The sequence below is a fragment of the Nicotiana tabacum genome, chromosome 22 (assembly GCF_000715075.1).
Source record: "Nicotiana tabacum cultivar K326 chromosome 22, ASM71507v2, whole genome shotgun sequence".
Lineage (NCBI taxonomy): Eukaryota > Viridiplantae > Streptophyta > Magnoliopsida > Solanales > Solanaceae > Nicotiana > Nicotiana tabacum.
Window position 1 is genome coordinate 122912863 of NC_134101.1, and position 27830 is coordinate 122940692.

Sequence of the window (27830 nt, forward strand, 5' to 3'; positions counted from 1 at the left end):
CACATGGTTCTCTTCAACTTTAATCTTATCTACTTTACTGGCAAGTCCAAAAAGTAACAGTTGTGTCTATCCTTGATCAAAATCCCTACATGTCTCTAAATGCTTCTTCCGGAGCCCCAAAGCTTGTGTGAATGAGGCAGCTGAGGCTTTATTATTAAGCAGAGCTAGCACAGTCTTGTATGGCAAAAGCTTTTTGTTTTTTATCAAGGTTATGGCAAAAGAATCTTGAAAAGATCAATAATCATTCCCTTTTTTGCATGGAAGGATTGGGAGTATACAGTAGGAAGAATCCAGAATATTCATTCTCGATAAAAGGTTAATTTTATAATGTGTTGGGTCTTATATATTGGGGTGCACATGGTTGGATCCCTTAAGAGGCTGCAACTAAAATACTTATATTAGTTATCTCAACAGTGATGCACGAGATGTTCAGATGCATAAATAGAAAGCCTCTTTGAACTGTTGTCATCGCAGTAGACCCAATGTGACTGCAGCAGAAGTCCTGAAACCATGCTTTTTAGTCCCAAAAGATTTGATGGGTCTGACTCATTCTAGGGTATTTGGAGGCATAAATTCAAGGAGAACTCATCGGAGAGACTAACTAGAAGAGATCTAACCATTCCCAAAAGATTTCTATCTAGTCAATGTAAAACCCAACCCATAATTTATGGTATATTTGGTGACTTCCAAGGGAATTTATTAGATCCATGTCTATTACTCAAGAATGGGCCTAACTCCTAAGTACTATGTGGACTGATATGTAAGGGTTAAAAACATGACTAAGACTAATAGTTCAAAATAGGTTCTGAAAGCATTATATAGAAATAAGGAGTGAATCAAGGCTAAGCTAAGGCAAGCGATGAATTTAACTACAGCTTAGTATTCCATAACAGCATGATTTGAGATGAATGATGAGATTTCAAAGTATTATGATCGCCTTAAGGACTTAGTTGAATAGCATTGACTGGACAAGCATGTAGTGTGTTTTGATTTCTTTCTTTAATAATATATATATATATATATATATATATAAAGAGAGAGAATATTAGGATTTGCAACTGCTATGATTTTGGTCAAGGAAATTGCATTTTAAGCTATAATGAATATATGTATCTTCCTTTGGCAGGGAGTTTTGGATAGATGTTCCAGCCCGGGAGAAAGCAATATTTGTCCTTTGGAGGCAGACTTACTTTGATTAGTAGTGCGTTGGATTGTACTCCAACTTATTTGATGTCCTTGTTCCAGTTACCTGTTAGTGTGGAGAAAAGATTGAATACTATGAGAAGTAATTTCTTATGGGAAGGAAATGGTAGAAAAAACGAAGATACATTTGGTTAAATGGCAAAAGGTAATGACTGTGAAGAAGGAAGGAGGCATGGGGGTTAGAAATTTGAGAATGCATAATAAGAGTTTATTATATAAATGGCTATGGAGATATAACGATGGAAAGGAAAGCACTTGGAAAAACTCATAGATGTCAAGTATGTGAAGAAAGATACACGGAGGCCTGCAATTGTCCACAACTCTACAAAAGGCAGTATTTGGAGCAATATCAGTAAGCTGTGGAATGAATCTCATCAATATACAAAGCTAAAGTTGGGAAATGAAAAAAAAAATCAAATTTTGGACTGAAGTATGGTTAGGGGATGTGAGCTTAAGTAACAGATTTCCAAACCTGTACAATTGCTCTGTGAATAAAGATGGTTTTGGTGTTGAGTTCTATTGTACTAATGGTTGGCAATTAAATCCTAGAAGAGGCTTTAATGACTGGGAGATGGAAGAAGTGGGGCAATTACTCCAGTTACTAGGCCCAACAGTGGTGGAGGAAGACAAGGAGGATCTTATGGTTTGGACAGCAAGCAATGATCTGCGATATTCTGTCAAAAGCTGTTATAATCTTCTCCAGGAACAAAATGATCAATATGAATCTAATTGGCCATGGAAAATGTTATGGAGAACCAAAGCACCTACTAAAGTGCCTTGTTTTGGGTGGGTTGCTATCAGAGAAGCCAATTTAACTCAAGATAATTCACAAAAAAAGGTGATTCTACCTAAGTAACAGATGCTACTTATGTGAAGAAAGGTTGGAAATTGTTAATCATCTATCTATCCATTGTAAAATTGCTAAACAGTCCTGGGAGCTTTTTCTGAATCTGTGTGGTGTTTCGTGGACTATTGTGATGACCCAAAAGGTCATCACTTGATTTACAAGTTAATTCTGTATTCCGAGGCCTTAAAAGCCTCCGTTTATTTCACCTCAATTTGCGTGCGCGGTCCGGGCGTATATCCGAAACGCTTTTAAGTGAAAATTTGATAAAAATGCTAATTTGGCCTTTAAAATTTAAGTTGACTTCAGTCAACATTTTGGGTAAACGGACCCGGACCCGTGATTTGACGGTCCCGGAGGGTCCGTAAAAAAATATGGGACTTGGGCTTATGTCCGAAATTGAATTCCGAGGTCCCAAGCCCGAGAAATGAATTTTTGAAGAAAATTGTTTAACTGAAATTTTAAGAGTTTTTGGAAATTTAAATGTGTTTGAATTAGATGTGTCGGGCCCGTATTTTGGTTTCGGAGCCCGGTACAGGTCTTGTCGGGCCCGTAGATGTGTCGGGCCCGTATATCTCCTACCCTAAAATCAAACCTCAGGCGATTTTTGAAGAAAAGTTCCAACACCAAATCATAGGTATGTGTTCTTAAACTCATCTCCTTCATTTTTCATCAACACCCATTAGATTTCTAGGCCTAAATATTGTTCTTCCATGGTAGAATTAGGGGTTTTGGGTAGAATTAGGGCTTTTTGAATAATTGGAATTTAGACCTCGTTTTGGGGTCAGATTTTGAAACTAATTGCATATTCGGGCTCGTGGGTGAATGGGTGATCGGTTTTTGGTCCGAACCTCGAGTTTTGATCAAGCGGGCCCGGGGTCGAATTTTGACTTTTTGGGGAAAATGATAGAAAACCTATAATTAAGCATTGTGTATGAATTCTTTAGCATTTATTGATGTTGTTAAATTAATTTGGGCTAGATACAAGTAAATTGGAGTCGAATTCTAAAGGAAAAGCGGTGTTTGAGGCTTGAGTTGGCCGTGGAAGTTCGAGGTAAGTGTTTGGCCTAACTTTAGCTTGAGGGAATAGGTGTTGTGTCTTATTTGCTATGTGTTGGAGTCGAGTACGACGTATAGGTGACGTAACGAGTATCTATACGTTGGTGTCAAGCATGCCCGTGAGTCTTATATTCGGATTTGTTGTGATTTTATTACGTATTGATCATGCTTAACTTGATGGTTAGCAACCATGGTACAAGAATTATGATGAGTTCTTAGTAATTGGAAATGGTCAAGTACTGGCTCAGGTTGAGGTTTATTTTGTGAATTAACTGTTGAAACTGGATTGGTTGTAGTTGGTTCCCTTGCCGGGATGTTATTGTCATGATATTGTTTCCCTTGCCGGGATATTGTTATTTTATTATTGTTCCCTTGCCGGGATATTGTTGTTTCATTATTGTTCCCTTGCCGGGATTCTTTTGTGATTGGTGTTGATTTGTATATTGGAATCGGGTTGCACGCCGCAACAATATTATATGGGATCGGGTTGCACGCCGCAACAAGGAGTAATAAGGGAGGACAGGTGGGGTCGGGTTGCACGCCGCAATAGTGATATATGATTTGGATCGGGTTGCACGCCGCAACAGTATTATATGATTTGGATCGGGTTACGCGCCGCAACAATAAAGAATAAAAGTGGATATTGATTCGTTACTGATTTCCTTATTCTTACTGATGCGAAATTTAAGATGTTCTTTATGTTTTTCTCCTGAGATTCTATTGGTACTTGATATTCCCCGCAGCATGTTTCCCTTTCCCATCTTTAACTGCTAGTCCCCGTTATTATTATTTGCCGTATATGCTTTAACTGCACAGGTTTATTTGGTAGTCTTGCCCTAGCCTCGTCACTACTTCGCCGAGGTTAGGCTCGACACTTACCAGCACATGGGGTCGGTTGTGCTGATACTACACTTTGCACTGTGTGCAGATCTCAGTACCGGAGCTTTTGGACCTTAGCGAGGTTGCTGCCTTCAGTCCAGCGGAGACCTGAGGGAGGACCCTTCTATCCTTTATATTCTATTTTCATTTACTTCAGAGACAGACTTGTCTTTTTCTTTCCAGACCACTGTTTGTAGTATTCGTAGATGGTCCGTGATATTGTGACACCAATTCTGGGTAGAGATGTATTTTGTATTTTTTCGCACTAGTATTTGGCTAAGTTATCAGATTTCGTCTTCCACATTTCTTTTATTATTATTATTATTCCGCTGTTGATCGCATGTTAATTTGAAATTGTTAAAAGGTTAAGGAAAAAGGGTAATAAGATCTATAACACTCGGCTTGCCTAGCTTTCACGAGTAGGCTCCATCACGACTCCCCTTGGTGGGACGTCCGGGTCGTGACAACTATGCCTCCAGACATAAGATCTTTGCTGGTCAGCTGGCAAGGGCAGAAGGTATCAAGGAATCAGAAACAACTATGATGGACCATCCCTCTATGCTTTTTATGGACCATCTGGGAAGAAAGGAACAATGTTTGCTTTGAGGACAAGAAGAATCACATTGCTAGAATAAAAGATACTTATCTTCATTATTTAATTTTTTTGTTGTAAGAAATGTTTAGTTGATAGTCTAGACCAATATATGGAGTTTTTGGATGTGCTAAGCAACTTGTAACTGGAAGTATTCTATTATATGTTATGTCTGATTCTGGTGTAATCTTATCAAAAAAAAAGAAGAAGTTTAAAAGCGTGTTTTGACTCGTGATGCATACACGTATGCATGAAACAAGTGATACTTTGTATAAACAACAAGTATGATAACAACGATATGAGAGAGGTTTTGGGAGGAAGCCAAGGAGATATAGAGATGGCGCCGCCATGCATAGAAAAACAGTACCTTATTGACACAGCTTTTTGGAGGGGAATTGTGACGTATACGATAACAGTACGAGAGTTTCTACCCTCACTAAAGGGGTGGGGTAGCCTAGATAGAACTATAGCCCCTTAGTCACAAGAGAAACTATAATACCGGTTTGAGATAGATAGAGAGAAAAGAATAGTTTCAGTTAACAGTTTTTGAGACATGAGCTTAACTTATCCTTTTGACTGAAATATCTTTTCAGAAAGATATAATTGTAGTACTACGTGTCCTTATACTTAAATTTGACGGATTGCATGCTTTGGAACCAGGGGCGGATGTACATGTATACCATTAACCTTAACTTACAGTAGGTATAATTCCATAGGAAACTTAACGAAACGGATGTAAAAGGCCGGAAAGCACCCCGGAAACAGGAATGTCGATGGGTGCTTTGGCTAAGGAAGGGTGCTGGAAGTTTAATGCTGGCGAGGGGCGAGAGTTTCGAACTATTTCCTTTTTTAACCAGGCAAAGTGGCAAACTATTTCTTTTTTCTATTCAGGGCTACTTTCTTTCTTCTTATTGTTTTAAAAAAATAAAATTCCCTCAATTTAGGTCTTCTTTTTAATTTTTCAAGCACACTTTCTTAACCCAATACTACATTTTTTTTTTAACTTTCTTTTAGCTGACCTTTGTTTTTTGCCTTCTATTTTTAATCTTTGCCTAATTCTCTATAACCAAAAAAATATTTTTAAAGAAAGATCCCAAAATTCAACCCAATTTAAAGATGAACAGTTTCTCCAGAAAGGTAAAACCCATCAATCCTTTTGTATCGGGGCTGAAGGTGTTGGTTTATATTTAGTCAACAATGGCATGCCAATTGGAAGAGTTGGTGGAAAGAGTTGGTGTGGATGCTAGGAGGAAGCTTCCTCCTTTGATGTCACCCATGCCATCAAGAGGAGGTAGTTTGATGTCACCAATGACATCAAGAGGAGGTCTTTACCTCTATAAATAGATGCACTCCTTCATTTGTAGAAACCATCCCAAAAAATAATACAACACATTGTAGTGAGTAGAGAGTTGAGAGAGAAAATCTCTTAAGTGTAATTGGGAACTCTCCCCTTCCTTTGTTAATATTAAAAAGGCAACTGTTCTCTGGTGGACGTAGGATTATTTTGATCCGAACCACGTTAAATCTTGTGTTCTATTTTTTACGTTTCCGCTAACAATTGGTATTAGAGCAACAGGATTCTTTAACGATCCAAGGAGGAAGAACAAGCAAAGATGAGTTCCATGAAGTTTGAAATTGATAGATTCAGTGGACGCAACAACTTCAATATCTGGAAGATCCAGATGATGGCGTTACTGCGGAGGGAAGGTTCAATCCATGCTATTGACGGAAAGTATCCTAAGGATATATCAACTCCCGACAAGGAAAAGATTGAAGGGGATGCATTGAGTGCAATCCAACTATCCCTTGCACCTAACGTGCTTTGTGAAGTGAGTACGGGTACCGAAGAGACGGCCAAACAGTTATGGGAAAAGCTAGAAGGGCTATACCAAGACCGATCAGTGACAACAAGGATGTTACAACGGCGTCTTCACACATTTAAGATGGGGTCAGGTACTTCGTTACAAGATCATTTAGATGCGTTCAATAAACTTGTCATGGACTTACAGATTGCAGGAATTAAAAAGGAGGAGGAGACGCTTGCATGTGCTTTGCTATTTTCATTGACTTCAGGATATCGTGATATTGAGAATTCAATGATGTATAGCAAGGAGCCTATCAAGCTTGAGCAAGTGCGGCAGACACTTAACTCTAGTGATGTGCGGAGGCACATTGAAGGAGATAGAGATGACCAGGCAAGTGGGCTCTTTGTGAGAGGCCGGACTAGCCAACAGGGAAAGAGCAAATCAAAGCACAGATCAAAGTCTCATGTGAACAAAAAGAATACAGAGTGTTGGGGTTGTGGCAAGAAGGGGCACTTTGAACGAGACTGCCCAATGTCAAAGTCCAAGGAAAAGGCGAGTTCATCCACAATTGAACAGGTACATGATTTTGATAATGATTATGTACTAACAACATCGTGTAATAATAATAGTAGTTATGGAAACAAATGGGTGTTAGACTCTGCTTGCACTCTGCATATGACGTTCCGAAAAGACTGGGAGATGGAAGAAGTGGGGCAATTACTCCAGTTACTAGGCCCAACAGTGGTGGAGGAAGACAAGGAGGATCTTATGGTTTGGACAGCAAGCAATGATCTGCGATATTCTGTCAAAAGCTGTTATAATCTTCTCCAGGAACAAAATGATCAATATGAATCTAATTGGCCATGGAAAATGTTATGGAGAACCAAAGCACCTACTAAAGTGCCTTGTTTTGGGTGGGTTGCTATCAGAGAAGCCAATTTAACTCAAGATAATTCACAAAAAAAGGTGATTCTACCTAAGTAACAGATGCTACTTATGTGAAGAAAGGTTGGAAATTGTTAATCATCTATCTATCCATTGTAAAATTGCTAAACAGTCCTGGGAGCTTTTTCTGAATCTGTGTGGTGTTTCGTGGACTATTGTGATGACCCAAAAGGTCATCACTTGATTTACAAGTTAATTCTGTATTCCGAGGCCTTAAAAGCCTCCGTTTATCTCACCTCAATTTGCGTGCGCGGTCCGGGCGTATATCCGAAACGCTTTTAAGTGAAAATTTGATAAAAATGCTAATTTGGCCTTTAAAATTTAAGTTGACTTCAGTCAACATTTTGGGTAAACGGACCCGGACCCGTGATTTGACGGTCCCGGAGGGTCCGTAAAAAAATATGGGACTTGGGCTTATGTCCGAAATTGAATTCCGAGGTCCCAAGCCCGAGAAATGAATTTTTGAAGAAAATTGTTTAACTGAAATTTTAAGAATTTTTGGAAATTTAAATGTGTTTGAATTAGATGTGTCGGGCCCGTATTTTAGTTTCGGAGCCCGGTACAGGTCTTGTCGGGCCCGTAGATGTGTCGGGCCCGTATATCTCCTTCCCTAAAATCAAACCTCAGGCGATTTTTGAAGAAAAGTTCCAACACCAAATCATAGGTATGTGTTCTTAAACTCATCTCCTTCATTTTTCATCAACACCCATTAGATTTCTAGGCCTAAATATTGTTCTTCCATGGTAGAATTAGGGGTTTTGGGTAGAATTAAGGCTTTTTGAATAATTGAAATTTAGACCTCGTTTTGGGGTCAGATTTTGAAACTAATTGCATATTCGGGCTCGTGGGTGAATGGGTGATCGGTTTTTGGTCCGAACCTCGAGTTTTGATCAAGCGGGCCCGGGGTCGAATTTTGACTTTTTGGGGAAAATGATAGAAAACCTATAATTAAGCATTGTGTATGAATTCTTTAGCATTTATTGATGTTGTTAAATTAATTTGGGCTAGATACAAGTAAATTGGAGTCGAATTCTAAAGGAAAAGCGGTGTTTGAGGCTTGAGTTGGCCGTGGAAGTTCGAGGTAAGTGTTTGGCCTAACTTTAGCTTGAGGGAATAGGTGTTGTGTCTTATTTGCTATGTGTTGGAGTCGAGTACGACGTATAGGTGAGGTAACGAGTATCTATACGTTGGTGTCAAGCATGCCCGTGAGTCTTATATTCGGATTTGTTGTGATTTTATTACGTATTGATCATGCTTAACTTGATGGTTAGCAACCATGGTACAAGAATTATGATGAGTTCTTAGTAATTGGAAATGGTCAAGTATTGGCTCAGGTTGAGGTTTATTTTGTGAATTAACTGTTGAAACTGGATTGGTTGTAGTTGGTTCCCTTGCCGGGATGTTATTGTCATGATATTGTTTCCCTTGCCGGGATATTGTTATTTTATTATTGTTCCCTTGCCGGGATATTGTTGTTTCATTATTGTTCCCTTGCCGGGATTCTTTTGTGATTGGTGTTGATTTGTATATTGGAATCGGGTTGCACGCCGCAACAATATTATATGGGATCGGGTTGCACGCCGCAACAAGGAGTAATAAGGGAGGACAGGTGGGGTCGGGTTGCACGCCGCAATAGTGATATATGATTTGGATCGGGTTGCACGCCGCAACAGTATTATATGATTTGGATCGGGTTACGCGCCGCAACAATAAAGAATAAAAGTGGATATTGATTCGTTACTGATTTCCTTATTCTTACTGATGCGAAATTTAAGATGTTCTTTATGTTTTTCTCCTGAGATTCTATTGGTACTTGATATTCCCCGCAGCATGTTTCCCTTTCCCATCTTTAACTGCTAGACCCCGTTATTATTATTTGCCGTATATGCTTTAACTGCACAGGTTTATTTGGTAGTCTTGCCCTAGCCTCGTCACTACTTCGCCGAGGTTAGGCTCGACACTTACCAGCACATGGGGTCGGTTGTGCTGATACTACACTTTGCACTGTGTGCAGATCTCAGTACCGGAGCTTTTGGACCTTAGCGAGGTTGCTGCCTTCAGTCCAGCGGAGACCTGAGGGAGGACCCTTCTATCCTTTATATTCTATTTTCATTTACTTCAGAGACAGACTTGTCTTTTTCTTTCCAGACCACTGTTTGTAGTATTCGTAGATGGTCCGTGATATTGTGACACCAATTCTGGGTAGAGATGTATTTTGTATTTTTTCGCACTAGTATTTGGCTAAGTTATCAGATTTCGTCTTCCACATTTCTTTTATTATTATTATTATTCCGCTGTTGATCGCATGTTAATTTGAAATTGTTAAAAGGTTAAGGAAAAAGGGTAATAAGATCTATAACACTCGGCTTGCCTAGCTTTCACGAGTAGGCTCCATCACGACTCCCCTTGGTGGGACGTCCGGGTCGTGACAACTATGCCTCCAGACATAAGATCTTTGCTGGTCAGCTGGCAAGGGCAGAAGGTATCAAGGAATCAGAAACAACTATGATGGACCATCCCTCTATGCTTTTTATGGACCATCTGGGAAGAAAGGAACAATGTTTGCTTTGAGGACAAGAAGAATCACATTGCTAGAATAAAAGATACTTATCTTCATTATTTAATTTTTTTGTTGTAAGAAATGTTTAGTTGATAGTCTAGACCAATATATGGAGTTTTTGGATGTGCTAAGCAACTTGTAACTGGAAGTATTCTATTATATGTTATGTCTGATTCTGGTGTAATCTTATCAAAAAAAAAGAAGAAGTTTAAAAGCGTGTTTTGACTCGTGATGCATACACGTATGCATGAAACAAGTGATACTTTGTATAAACAACAAGTATGATAACAACGATATGAGAGAGGTTTTGGGAGGAAGCCAAGGAGATATAGAGATGGCGCCGCCATGCATAGAAAAACAGTACCTTATTGACACAGCTTTTTGGAGGGGAATTGTGACGTATACGATAACAGTACGAGAGTTTCTACCCTCACTAAAGGGGTGGGGTAGCCTAGATAGAACTATAGCCCCTTAGTCACAAGAGAAACTATAATACCGGTTTGAGATAGATAGAGAGAAAAGAATAGTTTCAGTTAACAGTTTTTGAGACATGAGCTTAACTTATCCTTTTGACTGAAATATCTTTTCAGAAAGATATAATTGTAGTACTACGTGTCCTTATACTTAAATTTGACGGATTGCATGCTTTGGAACCAGGGGCGGATGTACATGTATACCATTAACCTTAACTTAGAGTAGGTATAATTCCATAGGAAACTTAACGAAACGGATGTAAAAGGCCGGAAAGCACCCCGGAAACAGGAATGTCGATGGGTGCTTTGGCTAAGGAAGGGTGCTGGAAGTTTAATGCTGGCGAGGGGCGAGAGTTTCGAACTATTTCCTTTTTTAACCAGGCAAAGTGGCAAACTATTTCTTTTTTCTATTCAGGGCTACTTTCTTTCTTCTTATTGTTTTAAAAAAATAAAATTCCCTCAATTTAGGTCTTCTTTTTAATTTTTCAAGCACACTTTCTTAACCCAATACTACATTTTTTTTTTAACTTTCTTTTAGCTGACCTTTGTTTTTTGCCTTCTATTTTTAATCTTTGCCTAATTCTCTATAACCAAAAAAATATTTTTAAAGAAAGATCCCAAAATTCAACCCAATTTAAAGATGAACAGTTTCTCCAGAAAGGTAAAACCCATCAATCCTTTTGTATCGGGGCTGAAGGTGTTGGTTTATATTTAGTCAACAATGGCATGCCAATTGGAAGAGTTGGTGGAAAGAGTTGGTGTGGATGCTAGGAGGAAGCTTCCTCCTTTGATGTCACCCATGCCATCAAGAGGAGGTAGTTTGATGTCACCAATGACATCAAGAGGAGGTCTTTACCTCTATAAATAGATGCACTCCTTCATTTGTAGAAACCATCCCAAAAAATAATACAACACATTGTAGTGAGTAGAGAGTTGAGAGAGAAAATCTCTTAAGTGTAATTGGGAACTCTCCCCTTCCTTTGTTAATATTAAAAAGGCAACTGTTCTCTGGTGGACGTAGGATTATTTTGATCCGAACCACGTTAAATCTTGTGTTCTATTTTTTACGTTTCCGCTAACAATTGGTATCAGAGCAACAGGATTCTTTAACGATCCAAGGAGGAAGAACAAGCAAAGATGAGTTCCATGAAGTTTGAAATTGATAGATTCAGTGGACGCAACAACTTCAATATCTGGAAGATCCAGATGATGGCGTTACTGCGGAGGGAAGGTTCAATCCATGCTATTGACGGAAAGTATCCTAAGGATATATCAACTCCCGACAAGGAAAAGATTGAAGGGGATGCATTGAGTGCAATCCAACTATCCCTTGCACCTAACGTGCTTTGTGAAGTGAGTACGGGTACCGAAGAGACGGCCAAACAGTTATGGGAAAAGCTAGAAGGGCTATACCAAGACCGATCAGTGACAACAAGGATGTTACAACGGCGTCTTCACACATTTAAGATGGGGTCAGGTACTTCGTTACAAGATCATTTAGATGCGTTCAATAAACTTGTCATGGACTTACAGATTGCAGGAATTAAAAAGGAGGAGGAGACGCTTGCATGTGCTTTGCTATTTTCATTGACTTCAGGATATCGTGATATTGAGAATTCAATGATGTATAGCAAGGAGCCTATCAAGCTTGAGCAAGTGCGGCAGACACTTAACTCTAGTGATGTGCGGAGGCACATTGAAGGAGATAGAGATGACCAGGCAAGTGGGCTCTTTGTGAGAGGCCGGACTAGCCAACAGGGAAAGAGCAAATCAAAGCACAGATCAAAGTCTCATGTGAACAAAAAGAATACAGAGTGTTGGGGTTGTGGCAAGAAGGGGCACTTTGAACGAGACTGCCCAATGTCAAAGTCCAAGGAAAAGGCGAGTTCATCCACAATTGAACAGGTACATGATTTTGATAATGATTATGTACTAACAACATCGTGTAATAATAATAGTAGTTATGGAAACAAATGGGTGTTAGACTCTGCTTGCACTCTGCATATGACGTTCCGAAAAGACTGGGAGATGGAAGAAGTGGGGCAATTACTCCAGTTACTAGGCCCAACAGTGGTGGAGGAAGACAAGGAGGATCTTATGGTTTGGACAGCAAGCAATGATCTGCGATATTCTGTCAAAAGCTGTTATAATCTTCTCCAGGAACAAAATGATCAATATGAATCTAATTGGCCATGGAAAATGTTATGGAGAACCAAAGCACCTACTAAAGTGCCTTGTTTTGGGTGGGTTGCTATCAGAGAAGCCAATTTAACTCAAGATAATTCACAAAAAAAGGTGATTCTACCTAAGTAACAGATGCTACTTATGTGAAGAAAGGTTGGAAATTGTTAATCATCTATCTATCCATTGTAAAATTGCTAAACAGTCCTGGGAGCTTTTTCTGAATCTGTGTGGTGTTTCGTGGACTATTGTGATGACCCAAAAGGTCATCACTTGATTTACAAGTTAATTCTGTATTCCGAGGCCTTAAAAGCCTCCGTTTATCTCACCTCAATTTGCGTGCGCGGTCCGGGCGTATATCCGAAACGCTTTTAAGTGAAAATTTGATAAAAATGCTAATTTGGCCTTTAAAATTTAAGTTGACTTCAGTCAACATTTTGGGTAAACGGACCCGGACCCGTGATTTGACGGTCCCGGAGGGTCCGTAAAAAAATATGGGACTTGGGCTTATGTCCGAAATTGAATTCCGAGGTCCCAAGCCCGAGAAATGAATTTTTGAAGAAAATTGTTTAACTGAAATTTTAAGAATTTTTGGAAATTTAAATGTGTTTGAATTAGATGTGTCGGGCCCGTATTTTAGTTTCGGAGCCCGGTACAGGTCTTGTCGGGCCCGTAGATGTGTCGGGCCCGTATATCTCCTTCCCTAAAATCAAACCTCAGGCGATTTTTGAAGAAAAGTTCCAACACCAAATCATAGGTATGTGTTCTTAAACTCATCTCCTTCATTTTTCATCAACACCCATTAGATTTCTAGGCCTAAATATTGTTCTTCCATGGTAGAATTAGGGGTTTTGGGTAGAATTAAGGCTTTTTGAATAATTGAAATTTAGACCTCGTTTTGGGGTCAGATTTTGAAACTAATTGCATATTCGGGCTCGTGGGTGAATGGGTGATCGGTTTTTGGTCCGAACCTCGAGTTTTGATCAAGCGGGCCCGGGGTCGAATTTTGACTTTTTGGGGAAAATGATAGAAAACCTATAATTAAGCATTGTGTATGAATTCTTTAGCATTTATTGATGTTGTTAAATTAATTTGGGCTAGATACAAGTAAATTGGAGTCGAATTCTAAAGGAAAAGCGGTGTTTGAGGCTTGAGTTGGCCGTGGAAGTTCGAGGTAAGTGTTTGGCCTAACTTTAGCTTGAGGGAATAGGTGTTGTGTCTTATTTGCTATGTGTTGGAGTCGAGTACGACGTATAGGTGAGGTAACGAGTATCTATACGTTGGTGTCAAGCATGCCCGTGAGTCTTATATTCGGATTTGTTGTGATTTTATTACGTATTGATCATGCTTAACTTGATGGTTAGCAACCATGGTACAAGAATTATGATGAGTTCTTAGTAATTGGAAATGGTCAAGTATTGGCTCAGGTTGAGGTTTATTTTGTGAATTAACTGTTGAAACTGGATTGGTTGTAGTTGGTTCCCTTGCCGGGATGTTATTGTCATGATATTGTTTCCCTTGCCGGGATATTGTTATTTTATTATTGTTCCCTTGCCGGGATATTGTTGTTTCATTATTGTTCCCTTGCCGGGATTCTTTTGTGATTGGTGTTGATTTGTATATTGGAATCGGGTTGCACGCCGCAACAATATTATATGGGATCGGGTTGCACGCCGCAACAAGGAGTAATAAGGGAGGACAGGTGGGGTCGGGTTGCACGCCGCAATAGTGATATATGATTTGGATCGGGTTGCACGCCGCAACAGTATTATATGATTTGGATCGGGTTACGCGCCGCAACAATAAAGAATAAAAGTGGATATTGATTCGTTACTGATTTCCTTATTCTTACTGATGCGAAATTTAAGATGTTCTTTATGTTTTTCTCCTGAGATTCTATTGGTACTTGATATTCCCCGCAGCATGTTTCCCTTTCCCATCTTTAACTGCTAGACCCCGTTATTATTATTTGCCGTATATGCTTTAACTGCACAGGTTTATTTGGTAGTCTTGCCCTAGCCTCGTCACTACTTCGCCGAGGTTAGGCTCGACACTTACCAGCACATGAGGTCGGTTGTGCTGATACTACACTTTGCACTGTGTGCAGATCTCAGTACCGGAGCTTTTGGACCTTAGCGAGGTTGCTGCCTTCAGTCCAGCGGAGACCTGAGGGAGGACCCTTCTATCCTTTATATTCTATTTTCATTTACTTCAGAGACAGACTTGTCTTTTTCTTTCCAGACCACTGTTTGTAGTATTCGTAGATGGTCCGTGATATTGTGACACCAATTCTGGGTAGAGATGTATTTTGTATTTTTTCGCACTAGTATTTGGCTAAGTTATCAGATTTCGTCTTCCACATTTCTTTTATTATTATTATTATTCCGCTGTTGATCGCATGTTAATTTGAAATTGTTAAAAGGTTAAGGAAAAAGGGTAATAAGATCTATAACACTCGGCTTGCCTAGCTTTCACGAGTAGGCTCCATCACGACTCCCCTTGGTGGGACGTCCGGGTCGTGACAACTATGCCTCCAGACATAAGATCTTTGCTGGTCAGCTGGCAAGGGCAGAAGGTATCAAGGAATCAGAAACAACTATGATGGACCATCCCTCTATGCTTTTTATGGACCATCTGGGAAGAAAGGAACAATGTTTGCTTTGAGGACAAGAAGAATCACATTGCTAGAATAAAAGATACTTATCTTCATTATTTAATTTTTTTGTTGTAAGAAATGTTTAGTTGATAGTCTAGACCAATATATGGAGTTTTTGGATGTGCTAAGCAACTTGTAACTGGAAGTATTCTATTATATGTTATGTCTGATTCTGGTGTAATCTTATCAAAAAAAAAGAAGAAGTTTAAAAGCGTGTTTTGACTCGTGATGCATACACGTATGCATGAAACAAGTGATACTTTGTATAAACAACAAGTATGATAACAACGATATGAGAGAGGTTTTGGGAGGAAGCCAAGGAGATATAGAGATGGCGCCGCCATGCATAGAAAAACAGTACCTTATTGACACAGCTTTTTGGAGGGGAATTGTGACGTATACGATAACAGTACGAGAGTTTCTACCCTCACTAAAGGGGTGGGGTAGCCTAGATAGAACTATAGCCCCTTAGTCACAAGAGAAACTATAATACCGGTTTGAGATAGATAGAGAGAAAAGAATAGTTTCAGTTAACAGTTTTTGAGACATGAGCTTAACTTATCCTTTTGACTGAAATATCTTTTCAGAAAGATATAATTGTAGTACTACGTGTCCTTATACTTAAATTTGACGGATTGCATGCTTTGGAACCAGGGGCGGATGTACATGTATACCATTAACCTTAACTTAGAGTAGGTATAATTCCATAGGAAACTTAACGAAACGGATGTAAAAGGCCGGAAAGCACCCCGGAAACAGGAATGTCGATGGGTGCTTTGGCTAAGGAAGGGTGCTGGAAGTTTAATGCTGGCGAGGGGCGAGAGTTTCGAACTATTTCCTTTTTTAACCAGGCAAAGTGGCAAACTATTTCTTTTTTCTATTCAGGGCTACTTTCTTTCTTCTTATTGTTTTAAAAAAATAAAATTCCCTCAATTTAGGTCTTCTTTTTAATTTTTCAAGCACACTTTCTTAACCCAATACTACATTTTTTTTTTAACTTTCTTTTAGCTGACCTTTGTTTTTTGCCTTCTATTTTTAATCTTTGCCTAATTCTCTATAACCAAAAAAATATTTTTAAAGAAAGATCCCAAAATTCAACCCAATTTAAAGATGAACAGTTTCTCCAGAAAGGTAAAACCCATCAATCCTTTTGTATCGGGGCTGAAGGTGTTGGTTTATATTTAGTCAACAATGGCATGCCAATTGGAAGAGTTGGTGGAAAGAGTTGGTGTGGATGCTAGGAGGAAGCTTCCTCCTTTGATGTCACCCATGCCATCAAGAGGAGGTAGTTTGATGTCACCAATGACATCAAGAGGAGGTCTTTACCTCTATAAATAGATGCACTCCTTCATTTGTAGAAACCATCCCAAAAAATAATACAACACATTGTAGTGAGTAGAGAGTTGAGAGAGAAAATCTCTTAAGTGTAATTGGGAACTCTCCCCTTCCTTTGTTAATATTAAAAAGGCAACTGTTCTCTGGTGGACGTAGGATTATTTTGATCTGAACCACGTTAAATCTTGTGTTCTATTTTTTACGTTTCCGCTAACAATTGGTATCAGAGCAACAGGATTCTTTAACGATCCAAGGAGGAAGAACAAGCAAAGATGAGTTCCATGAAGTTTGAAATTGATAGATTCAGTGGACGCAACAACTTCAATATCTGGAAGATCCAGATGATGGCGTTACTGCGGAGGGAAGGTTCAATCCATGCTATTGACGGAAAGTATCCTAAGGATATATCAACTCCCGACAAGGAAAAGATTGAAGGGGATGCATTGAGTGCAATCCAACTATCCCTTGCACCTAACGTGCTTTGTGAAGTGAGTACGGGTACCGAAGAGACGGCCAAACAGTTATGGGAAAAGCTAGAAGGGCTATACCAAGACCGATCAGTGACAACAAGGATGTTGTTACAACGGCGTCTTCACACATTTAAGATGGGGTCAGGTACTTCGTTACAAGATCATTTAGATGCGTTCAATAAACTTGTCATGGACTTACAGATTGCAGGAATTAAAAAGGAGGAGGAGACGCTTACATGTGCTTTGCTAATTTCATTGACTTCAGGATATCGTGATATTGAGAATTCAATGATGTATAGCAAGGAGCCTATCAAGCTTGAGCAAGTACGGCAGGCACTTAACTCTAGTGATGTGCGGAGGCACATTGAAGGAGATAGAGATGACCAGGCAAGTGGGCTCTTTGTGAGAGGCCGGACTAGCCAACAGGGAAAGAGCAAATCAAAGCACAGATCAAAGTCTCATGTGAACAAGAAGAATACAGAGTGTTGGGGTTGTGGCAAGAAGGGGCACTTTGAACGAGACTGCCCAATGTCAAAGTCCAAGGAAAAGGCGAGTGCATCCACAATTGAACAGGTACATGATTTTGATAATGATTATGTACTAACAACATCGTGTAATAATAATAGTAGTTATGGAAACAAATGGGTGTTAGACTCTGCTTGCACTCTGCATATGACGTTCCGAAAAGACTGGTTTAGCGGCTATGAGAAAAGTGGAGGAACCGTAGTAATGGGCAATAATGCAACTTGTGCAATAGTTGGCATTGGCTCAGTTCGGGTTCGCTGCCATGATGGAGTCGTGAGGACTATTACACAAGTCCGTCATGTTCCTGATCTGAAGAAGAATTTGATCTCCCTGAGTACTCTGGATGAACAAGGCTACAGGTACATGAGCGAAGCAGGAACTATAAAGGTGACTAAAGGTTCTTTAGTCATGCTGAAAGGCAAGCTGGAGAACGGCCTTTACACATTGGCCGGAAGCACCATTGTTGGCTCTGCAAATGCATCTATAGTGCAGTTATCTAATGATGACAAGGCAAGACTATGGCACATGAGACTGGGTCATATGAGCGCACGTGGACCGGAGATGTTGAGCAATCGTAACCTTTTGGAAGGTGAGAAGATCAACACACTTGACTTCTGTGAGCACTGCGTTCTAGGGAAGCAAAAGAAGGTCAGCTTCAGCACTGGCAAACACAAGACAAGAGGAGTGCTAGACTACATCCATTCAGATTTATGGGGTCCCTCTAAACTTCCATCGAAGGGCAAAAAGAGCTATTTTCTCACTTTTATTGATGATTTCTCACGAAAAGTTTGGGTGCATTTTTTGAAGGCAAAAAGTGATATTTTTGAAGCATTTAAAGAGTGAAAGATTTTGGTTGAAAATCAAATGGAGCGCAAAATCAAGTATCTTCGCACAGACAATGGCTTGGAGTTTTGCAATGAAAAGTTTGATGAATTCTGCAAGGTTCATGGGATCTCAAGACATAGGACTGTCAGGCATACCCCACAGCAGAATGGAGTTGCCGAGAGAATGAATAGAACTCTTCTTGAAAAGGCTCGTTGTATGCTCCTACAAGCCAAAATGTCCAAAGTATTTTGGGCTGAAGTAGTTCACACTGCTGCTCATATTGTCAATCGATCTCCAGCATCGGCAATTGACTTTAAGACTCCGAATGAGGTATGGTCAGGTGAACCCTCTAACTATTCATACTTACGAGTATTTGGGTGTCCAACTTATTATCATGTTAATGAAGGAAAGCTTGAACCAAGGGCTAAGAAGGCCATATTCGTAGGGTATGTGGATGGAGTAAAAGGGTACAAACTTTGGTGTTTGTCTTTACTCAAATTTATAGTTAGTAGAGATGTCACCTTTGATGAATCCTCTATACTTGATCCCCATAAAGTTTCCGTGGAGTTTTCAGGAAACAAGAACGACGAGCAGGTGGAGCTTCCGGTGGAGCTTGCCAAGGAAAAGGATCAAGAGACTCAGGTTAAAGATGAGTCAGAAGATGTAGACCTTGAAGAACTTGCTGTCAATGAACCATACACAATTGCAAAGGGGAGGGAGAAGAGGCAAACACGAGAACCGGAACGCCTTATAGATCAAGCAAACTTGATTGCATATGCGTTCGTAGCTGCACAAGAAGAGATTAAGGATCTGGAGCCCTCCTTGTATATTGAAGCAACTTCTTGCAAGGATGTTGTACAATGGCGGTTAGCCATGACTGAAGAGATGGAGTCTCTTCACAAGAATCAGACATGGGTCTTAGTGAAAAGACAAAAGGGGAAGAGTACAGTTGGATGCAAGTGGGTCTACCGAAAGAGAGAGGAAATTCCTGAAGTGGAAGATGCTAGGTTCAAGGCGAGATTGGTTGCAAAAGGATTCAGTCAAAAGGAGGGAATTGACTACAATGAGATTTTCTCTCCAGTCGTGAAGCATAGCTCAATTCGCGTGCTACTTGCATTGGTTGCCCAATTTGACTTGGAGCTTCAACAGCTTGATGTCAAAACTGCTTTCTTACACGGTGATCTAGAAGAGACAATCTATATGGATCAGCCTGAAGGTTTCCTAGCTGAGGGAAAAGAAGATCACGTATGCCAACTAAAGAAGTCTTTGTATGGTTTGAAGCAATCACCTAGACAGTGGTACAAGAGGTTTGATGCATTCATGACTACACATGAATTCTCAAGAAGTGCATTTGATAGCTGTGTGTATCACAAGAAGATGTCTGGTAACTCAATGATTTATTTACTGTTGTATGTTGATGATATGCTTATTGCTGCTAACAACATTACAGAGATAAACGCTTTGAAGAAACTGTTGAGTAAGGAATTTGACATGAAGGATTTAGGAGCTGCAAAGAAAATCCTTGGTATGGAGATTTCAAGAGAAGACGGTGTTGTACATCTTTCTCAGAAGAGGTATATTGAAAGGGTTCTCAAGAGATTCAATATGCATATGTGCAAGCCTGTAAGTACACCATTAGCTCCTCATTTTAAACTTTCAGAGTTACAAATGCCTCAGTCCGAGGATGAGGTGGAGCATATGTCAAAGATTCCTTATGTCAGTGCAGTTGGTAGCATTATGTATGCTATGGTATGCAGACGTCCAGATATTGCTCAATCTGTAAGTGTGGTAAGTAGATACATGTTCAGCCCAGGAAAGAGGCATTGGGAAGCTGTCAAGTGGATATTGAGATATCTCAAAGGAGCTTCTAGTGTTGGTCTGACCTTTCGAAAAAGTGGTGGAGGTATTTCAATTCTCGGTTATGTAGATTCTGACTATGCAGGAGATCTTGACAGAAGAAGGTCCACAACTGGATACATCTTTACCCTCGTTGGCAGTGCCGTTAGTTGGAAGTCGACTCTGCAGTCGATTGCCGCTTTGTCTATGACAGAAGCAGAATACATGGCAGTAGCGGAGGCGGTGAAGGAAGCTATCTGGTTGAAAGGTTTAGTAGCGGAATTGAGTTTGGTTCAGCTGGAATCAACTCTTAAATGTGATAGTCAGAGTGCTATTCATCTAATGAAAAATTAGAGATTCCATGAGCGCACTAAACACATTGATGTCAGATTTCATTTTATTCGAGATGTTGTTGAAGAGGGAACTATCAAGGTCGTGAAGGTTATCACAGACGATAATGCTGCAGATATGTTGACCAAGATAGTCCCACTCGCTAAGTTTGCACACTGCAAGGACTTGGCGGGGGTGTGCATCAACTGATGCAACTCCGAAGAGAACAGTTGTTAGGTGGAGGTGGTATGTTCAACAATGGTTTGATTCTTCTTGTTTCTTACAACGGGGTTGCCCAGTAAGCTTAGAAGTTTTGGCCAGAGTTGTTCACACGCACGCTCGAAACGCAAACCAAGGTGGAGATTGAAGGTGTTGGTTTATGTTTAGTCAACAATGGCATGCCAATTGGAAGAGTTGGTGGAAAGAGTTGGTGTGGATGCTAGGAGGAAGCTTCCTCCTTTGATGTCACCTATGACATCAAGAGGAGGTAGTTTGATGTCACCAATGACATCAAGAGGAGGTCTTTACCTCTATAAATAGATGCACTCCTTCATTTGTAGAAACCATCCCAAAAATAATACAACACATTGTAGTGAGTAGAGAGTTAAGAGAGAAATTCTCTTAAGTGTAATTGGGAACTCTCCCCTTCCTTTGTTAATATTAAAAAGGCAACTGTTCTCTGGTGGACGTAGGATTATTTTGATCCGAACCACGTTAAATCTTGTGTTCTTTCTTTTACGTTTCCGCTAACAGGGGCTAATTGCATTCTCATAACAGATTCACAGTGTCCATAATATTAAAATATGAGTTTTCATGTTAACTTTTTTCGCCGTCGTGTTCATATAGTTGTGTACTTATATAATGTTTAGTAACTTTACGTCAAAAAACCTTAAGCACCCACGAACCCAAAATCTTAGATCCGACACTGTTTGGAACTTGTAGCTTGTCAATAAAAATTATGGATATGGTTATCACTTGTTGAGTCGGTGGATTCATTCCTTACTGCTCATGTTTCAAATTCAGTAGCAGCTGACTAGTAACTTTAGTAAGCCCCAAATATTTATTTTGTGGAAGCTGTGAGTCCATTCCTTCCCTTCAGTTGTTTAGAACAGTTTAATCCGTTTCAGATATTCTAGAGGTGCTATATGCACTCCTTGACAAGATCGAGGATTGTAGTTATGTTTAGAGACTTGTAATAGCTTGACGATGGTTTGTTATGTTTTAATTAAAGACTAACAATTGCATGTGCATGATAGTTTATATAATGTGAATGAGTTAGACTGGTTGATGGATGTCCTGAATTTAGCTAAAGATGAGTTTGTTCGCTTGGAGGGAACTAAACCCACTAAGTGCCTTTCACGGCCCCCAGTTTTGTTTGTGACATTTATCTACCCAATACAAGCCAGATTTGTGTCTTAAAGGTCCTTTCTGAACTATTATAACCCACTTAAATCAATCTTTTGCAGCTCAACACACTTTACAGATTCTACATGTTAATGTGCTTGAATTCCATCTACAAGAGGGGATCTATAAGGAAAAGAATTAATCTCCCTTTTTCTTTCTTGAATGATATGAGCTGAGAAGATTTATAGCTATGAAGAATGAGGGTGACCAGAAGAACCAAATGGAGATTCACCCACGCCCAAGGCAATATGCAAATATCGAACACCAGCGTTCGGATGTGAACTACTGGCCTACATGCAATCTTAACTCCCTTAAAATTGTACAAGTTTTTTGTAGTCCGTATAGTTCCAGCCTTGTTAACAGAGTAACTGAACATAATAGGGACTTTTAGATCTCAAGCATTCCTCCCTATCCATAAGTCAGTCCAGACTCCAGAACTTGATTCTCTGTCCACTTCCAACTTGTAGTTTAGAATATTGTTAAAAATTCTTCCCATAAATTACTGATACTCTTCCATATGCCCCTGAATGCAAGAGGGAGGTCTCCACCCTCCATTATTACCATAAATAGCATTGATCAACTTCTTCCAAACTGCATCACCATTTAACATGTATCTCCACAGGCAGTTGAAGAGTAGACTCTTATTATGTTCAGTTACTCTTTTAACAAGGCTGGCACTATTGCTGATTTTTTCTCAGACTCAGGATGGCAGATTGTACTCGGGAGAAATTTGAATGACTGGGAGGTAGAAGACTACTGTCACTTCAGCAGTTAGAATCAGTCTCAATTGACCATAGCAAGGTGGATCAATAGCAGGGATAAACAATTTTCAGTTAATAGTAGTTACAAAATGTTACTACAACAGAACAGTCAGAAGGACCCTAATTGGCCTTGGAACATGATTTGGAAAACCAAGTCGCCTATGAAAGCAGCTTGTTTTGGTTGGTTGGCAGCTAGAGATCTCACTCAAAATAAATTGTAAATGAGAGGCTATTCCTTGTGTAGTAGATGCTACTTCTGCAAAGCTAACAGGAAACTGTTGAGCACTTATTCCTTCATTGCAGATTCTCAAGACAATGCTGGGAGCTCTTTCTTACTATTATATGAGTAGCTATGGTCATACCACAAAAGATTACTGATTTATTGGAAATATGGCAAGCTCAGAAAATGAAGAGAAACTTGAAACGGACATGGAGGACTATTCCCATTTGTATTTTGTGGACTATCTGGCTGGAAAGAAACAATGCTTTGAAGCGAAGAGGGTACAGATTGCTACAGTTAAAAACAACTGTATTAAGAACTTATTTTTCTGGTGCTTTAGTAAAACTCTAGATACGATGGATCATTATTTGGATTTTTTGTATTTCTTAGGGGGGAACATGTAGCAGGATGGGGAATCTGTTGTAGATTCAAAGTTTGTACTGATTTCTGTACCATCTTGGTACCTTTTTAATAAAAGCCTTTACTTATCAAAAAAAAAAGGACTATTCCTTTGTACATCTTAAGGACCTTATGGCTGGAAACAGAACAAGGCTTGTTTTGAAGAACACAGGAACCACATCTCTAGAATTAAGAATAAATGTATTCATAATCTGTATTATTGGTGTAAGGGTAGCTTGTTAGTGAATCTGTCTCAGTTTATGTATTTTCTGGATTTGTTAGGAGGGCTGTATGGATGATTACTGTTTTTGCTATGCTCTTTGTAACCTTTTTGTACCGCCTTGGTACCTGATGAATAGAATTTAGCTTATCAAAAAAGAAACAGGAAAGCAAAAAGTAATCTTTAAACCATGTCATAGCATCTGTATAGTAGTTTTTAGTCCAGCTCACACGTTTTAGAGGTACGGCGTGATCTTTTGTTTTTTATTTTTGTAGTCAGAGTGTAGCTGATCACATTTTTTAGGGGTAGGACATGATTTTTTATTTTTTATTTTTATAGATAAGGGATATAAGACATGATTTTATCTTAAGGGCAGACCTAGAAGTTTCTTAGTGGGTATGGCTGCTATTACACGCCTTAATAACAATTTTGTGATGTTTATAACAATTATTTAAGTATGCTACAGTAAGTAGTAACTAGTTAGAAGAAAATTGTACTCCCTTCGTTCCAGTTTATGTGAACCTATTTCTTTTTTGGTCTGTTCCAAAAAGAAAGACCCCTTTCTAAATTTGGAAACAATTTAGCTTAAACTTACAATTCTACCCTTAATGAAAAGCTTTTATAAACACAAAAATACTTTGGGCCTTTTTTTGATTTGTTTAGGACCATAAATTCCAAAAGTCTTCATCTTTTTCTTAAACTCCGTGGTGTCAAGTCAAACAGGTTCATATAAATTGGAACGGAGGGAGTACAAGTTATTTTAAAGTAATACTTATAAAAAAATTGTTTTTTTTAATAAGGTCAGATTTTATTGATAAAGTAAGTACCAAGGTGGTACAGAGCAGTACAAGACTTAACAACATAACACATAATACACTTAAATTGTATTTTAAAGCTATTCCTAAGCTACTTTATCAACAAAAAAGCTATCAATTGTCAACAAAAAAAAAAAAAAAGCAAATTTGTTCTTTTCAAGTAATTTAACCAAAAAACATTCTTTACTCCCTTATTTCTTTTCTCAAATATAAATTCCATTATTTTTTAATCTCACATATATTTACAATAACTTTTAATTTGCAGTATTAGACTCTCTAAACCCCATCCCCACCCCCACCCCTCCACCTCAAACAAAAAGAAAAAAATTAAACTATTTAGCTTAAATTTAAGCTAAACTATTTGGATCTTCCCAAATCCCACCCCCACCTTATACATGCCTATATGTTCAAGTTTAAAATTTTAAAACTAGCATGCATGTATAAATTCACAAATAAGCCTTCCTATTGGCTTTAACATAGCCTAAAGATAAATTTCAAAAATCTCTTGCAAAGGATGCCACAAGTAAACCAAATAGTTTGATTTGTCAAGGATATTTCAATGATCAAATAGCAGTCTAATAATCTAGCATAATAGACCGAGCATGTTTTGCATGACTTGCAACGAAACTTACGTATGATGTATAACTCAATTTTCCAGTTAAATACTGGTCGACTCAGATGAGGCATCCGTGCTGTAGGATCACCATATGTTATCTGCACAAAGCAAGTAAAGAACAATTATTTGGTGTTTCAAAATATACCATAAAAGTTACAACTAGGAATCCATTTAGGCCTCTAGTTACCAACATATAAACACCTCCATGTTTGAGAAGCCTACACATGAAAAGACAATAACTGTAAGTTCTTACTCGTCAAAAGAACGATAATCCTAAGGTATTTTGAGGCAGCAGAGGAGGAAAGGAAGTGAATAGAACGAACGACTACAAGGAAATACAATAAAACACCATAAGCTTTCCAACCTGCTCACTTCTCCAAGCATTTGTGCAGCACAAATTGGAGCATTGGTACCACACTGAAAAAGTGTAGAATCAGTTACCACATCTAACAAATTTGAAGAGGTCTGAGAAAGAGTGAGATGGAACTAACCATTAACGAGTCAAGGGTTCCTGTTACAGTAACGACCAAATGATCGCACAGAAGATCAGAAAGCAGAGAAAAGATAGTCAGCGACTAGAAAATAGTTAACAAATGGCACATGAAAAAGGGAGATATAATTACCCTTATCAATGACAGCGTCAAATGATTCATCTGGAAAGACGCTCATATCTCTGACATCCATTTGCATGTCTGTTCAGTTTCATAAGGAAAACTTTATACACCAGAATTCTAAATTGGTTGCTAAATCAGATTGAGAAGTTCTTCAGCTAAAATACATTTCAACTGCGGAACGTGCTCATACTTCCTTCTCATCATGTCAATAGCCACTGTTGATATATCAACATTCACTATTTCTTCATAACCATCCTTAACCATGTCCTCCGACATCACTGAACAAAAAAAGATCTTTTGATCTCAGTAAATGCATTAAATTTTTAATATTGAACAGCATATGCACAATACCAAAAAACATGATTGTCATTGTTCAAACATGACTATTATAAGATTTTACACTTTCTAAAACACTTAGGCACCCAATAGAGAGCTTTGGCTCGGAGCAAATTGAAATAAATTTATTCGAGCATCACATATTCTAGGTAGAAAACATAGCAAAACAATAAAATAAAAAAATGAAATATTTAAGCTCGAATAAGCTAGAACAAGGCATGATCCTCCATTTTCATTAATGCTCCTTCCGATCCAAAATAAAAAACTACAATTAACAACCCTCTTCAAGAATTTGTTGAAGTATCAGAAGACCAGACACAAAACAAAACTAATCAGGCAAAACCCTCAACAAAAGATGCAAAATTCTAATTCTTAATTAAGCACGAGAATCTCAAAAGCAGGGGCCTAGTGATATACATTTCTTCAAGAATTCCTACAAGCATCACATACCAGGTAGAGATCAAAGCAAACCAAAGGATGAAGTGAAAGAAAATGCAAATCCTAAGCTCGCAGTTAACAAGGAAATATCGACGTGGGGGTCAAATTGAGATGAATTTCTTCAAAAATCACATAACAAGGTACGAAACAAAGCAGCAAATCAAAATTACAAAAATAAAGCAAATGCAAAGCTTAAGCTCAAAATAGAGAATCCCAAAAAGCAAATGCAAAGCTTAAGCTCAAAATAGAGAATCCCAAAAAGAGAAACAGTTGAGATAAATTTCTTCAAGAATCACATATCTGGGTATGAAACAAAACAACTTAATCAAAAGATTAAAGCCAATTCTAATCTCACATCAAGAAAGAAAAATCTTTACATTAGGGTCAAATTAAAATAATGATCCAAAAAAAAAAAATGCAAAGCTTGAGCTGAAACCACAGAATCCCAGAAAAAGGAAAACGAAATAAAGATAAATTTTCTTCAAGAAACACATACCCGGGTACAAATCAAAGCAATTCAAATAATAAAACATTAAAACAAGAATCGAAAAAAATCCACAAAAAAGACGCAAAGTTTAAGCTCAAATATAAGTATTACCAGCATTGCCACAGCCAACCATGAGGATCCTAGAGGATGTAGGAACATAATTTCGAACAAAAGGGCGGAGAGCAGAGTAACGCTGGTACCAATCAAAGGAACCGCACCCCGCTTCTTGTAAATACCGTGCATCCCAATAAAGGGCGTCCCCGTAATTGTATGTATTGCAAGCTGACACGTCCCTTAACATTGTTTGGCTGGTTTTCCGGGGAACAAAAAAGATGGTTACCGGCGGCGACAGCCCAGGACGGTGGTTGTTGGCCCTTTGTAGGTTGGGGGAAGGAGGAGTAGCGGAGTGTCACAATGTGTGGAGCTGAGAGTGACCGAGTCTGAGGGACAACAAGTGAAGTTTACGCGTGGTGGTAGTTGACTTCGCCAACCTTCTACTAAACTGAATTTGTTGATTTTTCTTTTTTAAGATTATAGTAATTCTACGCTACTACTTAGTATTTTAGAGAGTTAAAGTTATTCACCAAATTTCTTGAAAAAAATAAATGACTTTGAGTATTAACATAAAATATTTTCTAATATTGCGGGAATGGCCTCTTTCTTTAATATTTTTTTTGTTCATATATTTTAGATGGCAAAACTTAATAATAAGAGATTTTGTATTAGAGTATCGAGAAAAGTTAGAACCGAAAAAAAATAAATAGGAATGACGAAACCTTTACTCTTTACTTGAATTTTTCTGGAATAAAAAGTAAGGAACAATATAAAATAAGGGAGGATAATAGTAAAAAAAGAAAATTAAAATATTTTGTTTCGAACTATAAAACTTTTTTAATATCCAAAATATATTTGATCATTTAAAGCATTAACATTAAATATTTTACTTTATGATTATAGTCAAATCTTTTATTTGAGAGAGTTGAAGTCATTCACCAAATTTCT

At 38.6% G+C, this 27830-nt stretch overlaps 1 protein-coding gene across 1 annotated transcript in view; it reads right to left on the bottom strand.

The window, feature by feature from the left end:
- LOC107830529 (uncharacterized) overlaps positions 1-27323 on the bottom strand; it is a 28199-nt gene extending 876 nt beyond the window's left edge. The window contains exons 1-7 of the mRNA XM_075243952.1: positions 26940-27323; positions 25732-25845; positions 25577-25645; positions 25445-25464; positions 25318-25370; positions 25141-25171; positions 24970-25051 (exon numbers count right to left, since the gene is read on the bottom strand). Coding sequence (XP_075100053.1) covers positions 24970-25051; positions 25141-25171; positions 25318-25370; positions 25445-25464; positions 25577-25645; positions 25732-25845; positions 26940-27129 — 559 coding nt within the window. The 5' untranslated portion in view covers positions 27130-27323. The remainder of the gene's footprint in view (positions 1-24969; positions 25052-25140; positions 25172-25317; positions 25371-25444; positions 25465-25576; positions 25646-25731; positions 25846-26939) is intronic.
- Between the last annotated feature and the right edge of the window lie 507 nt (positions 27324-27830).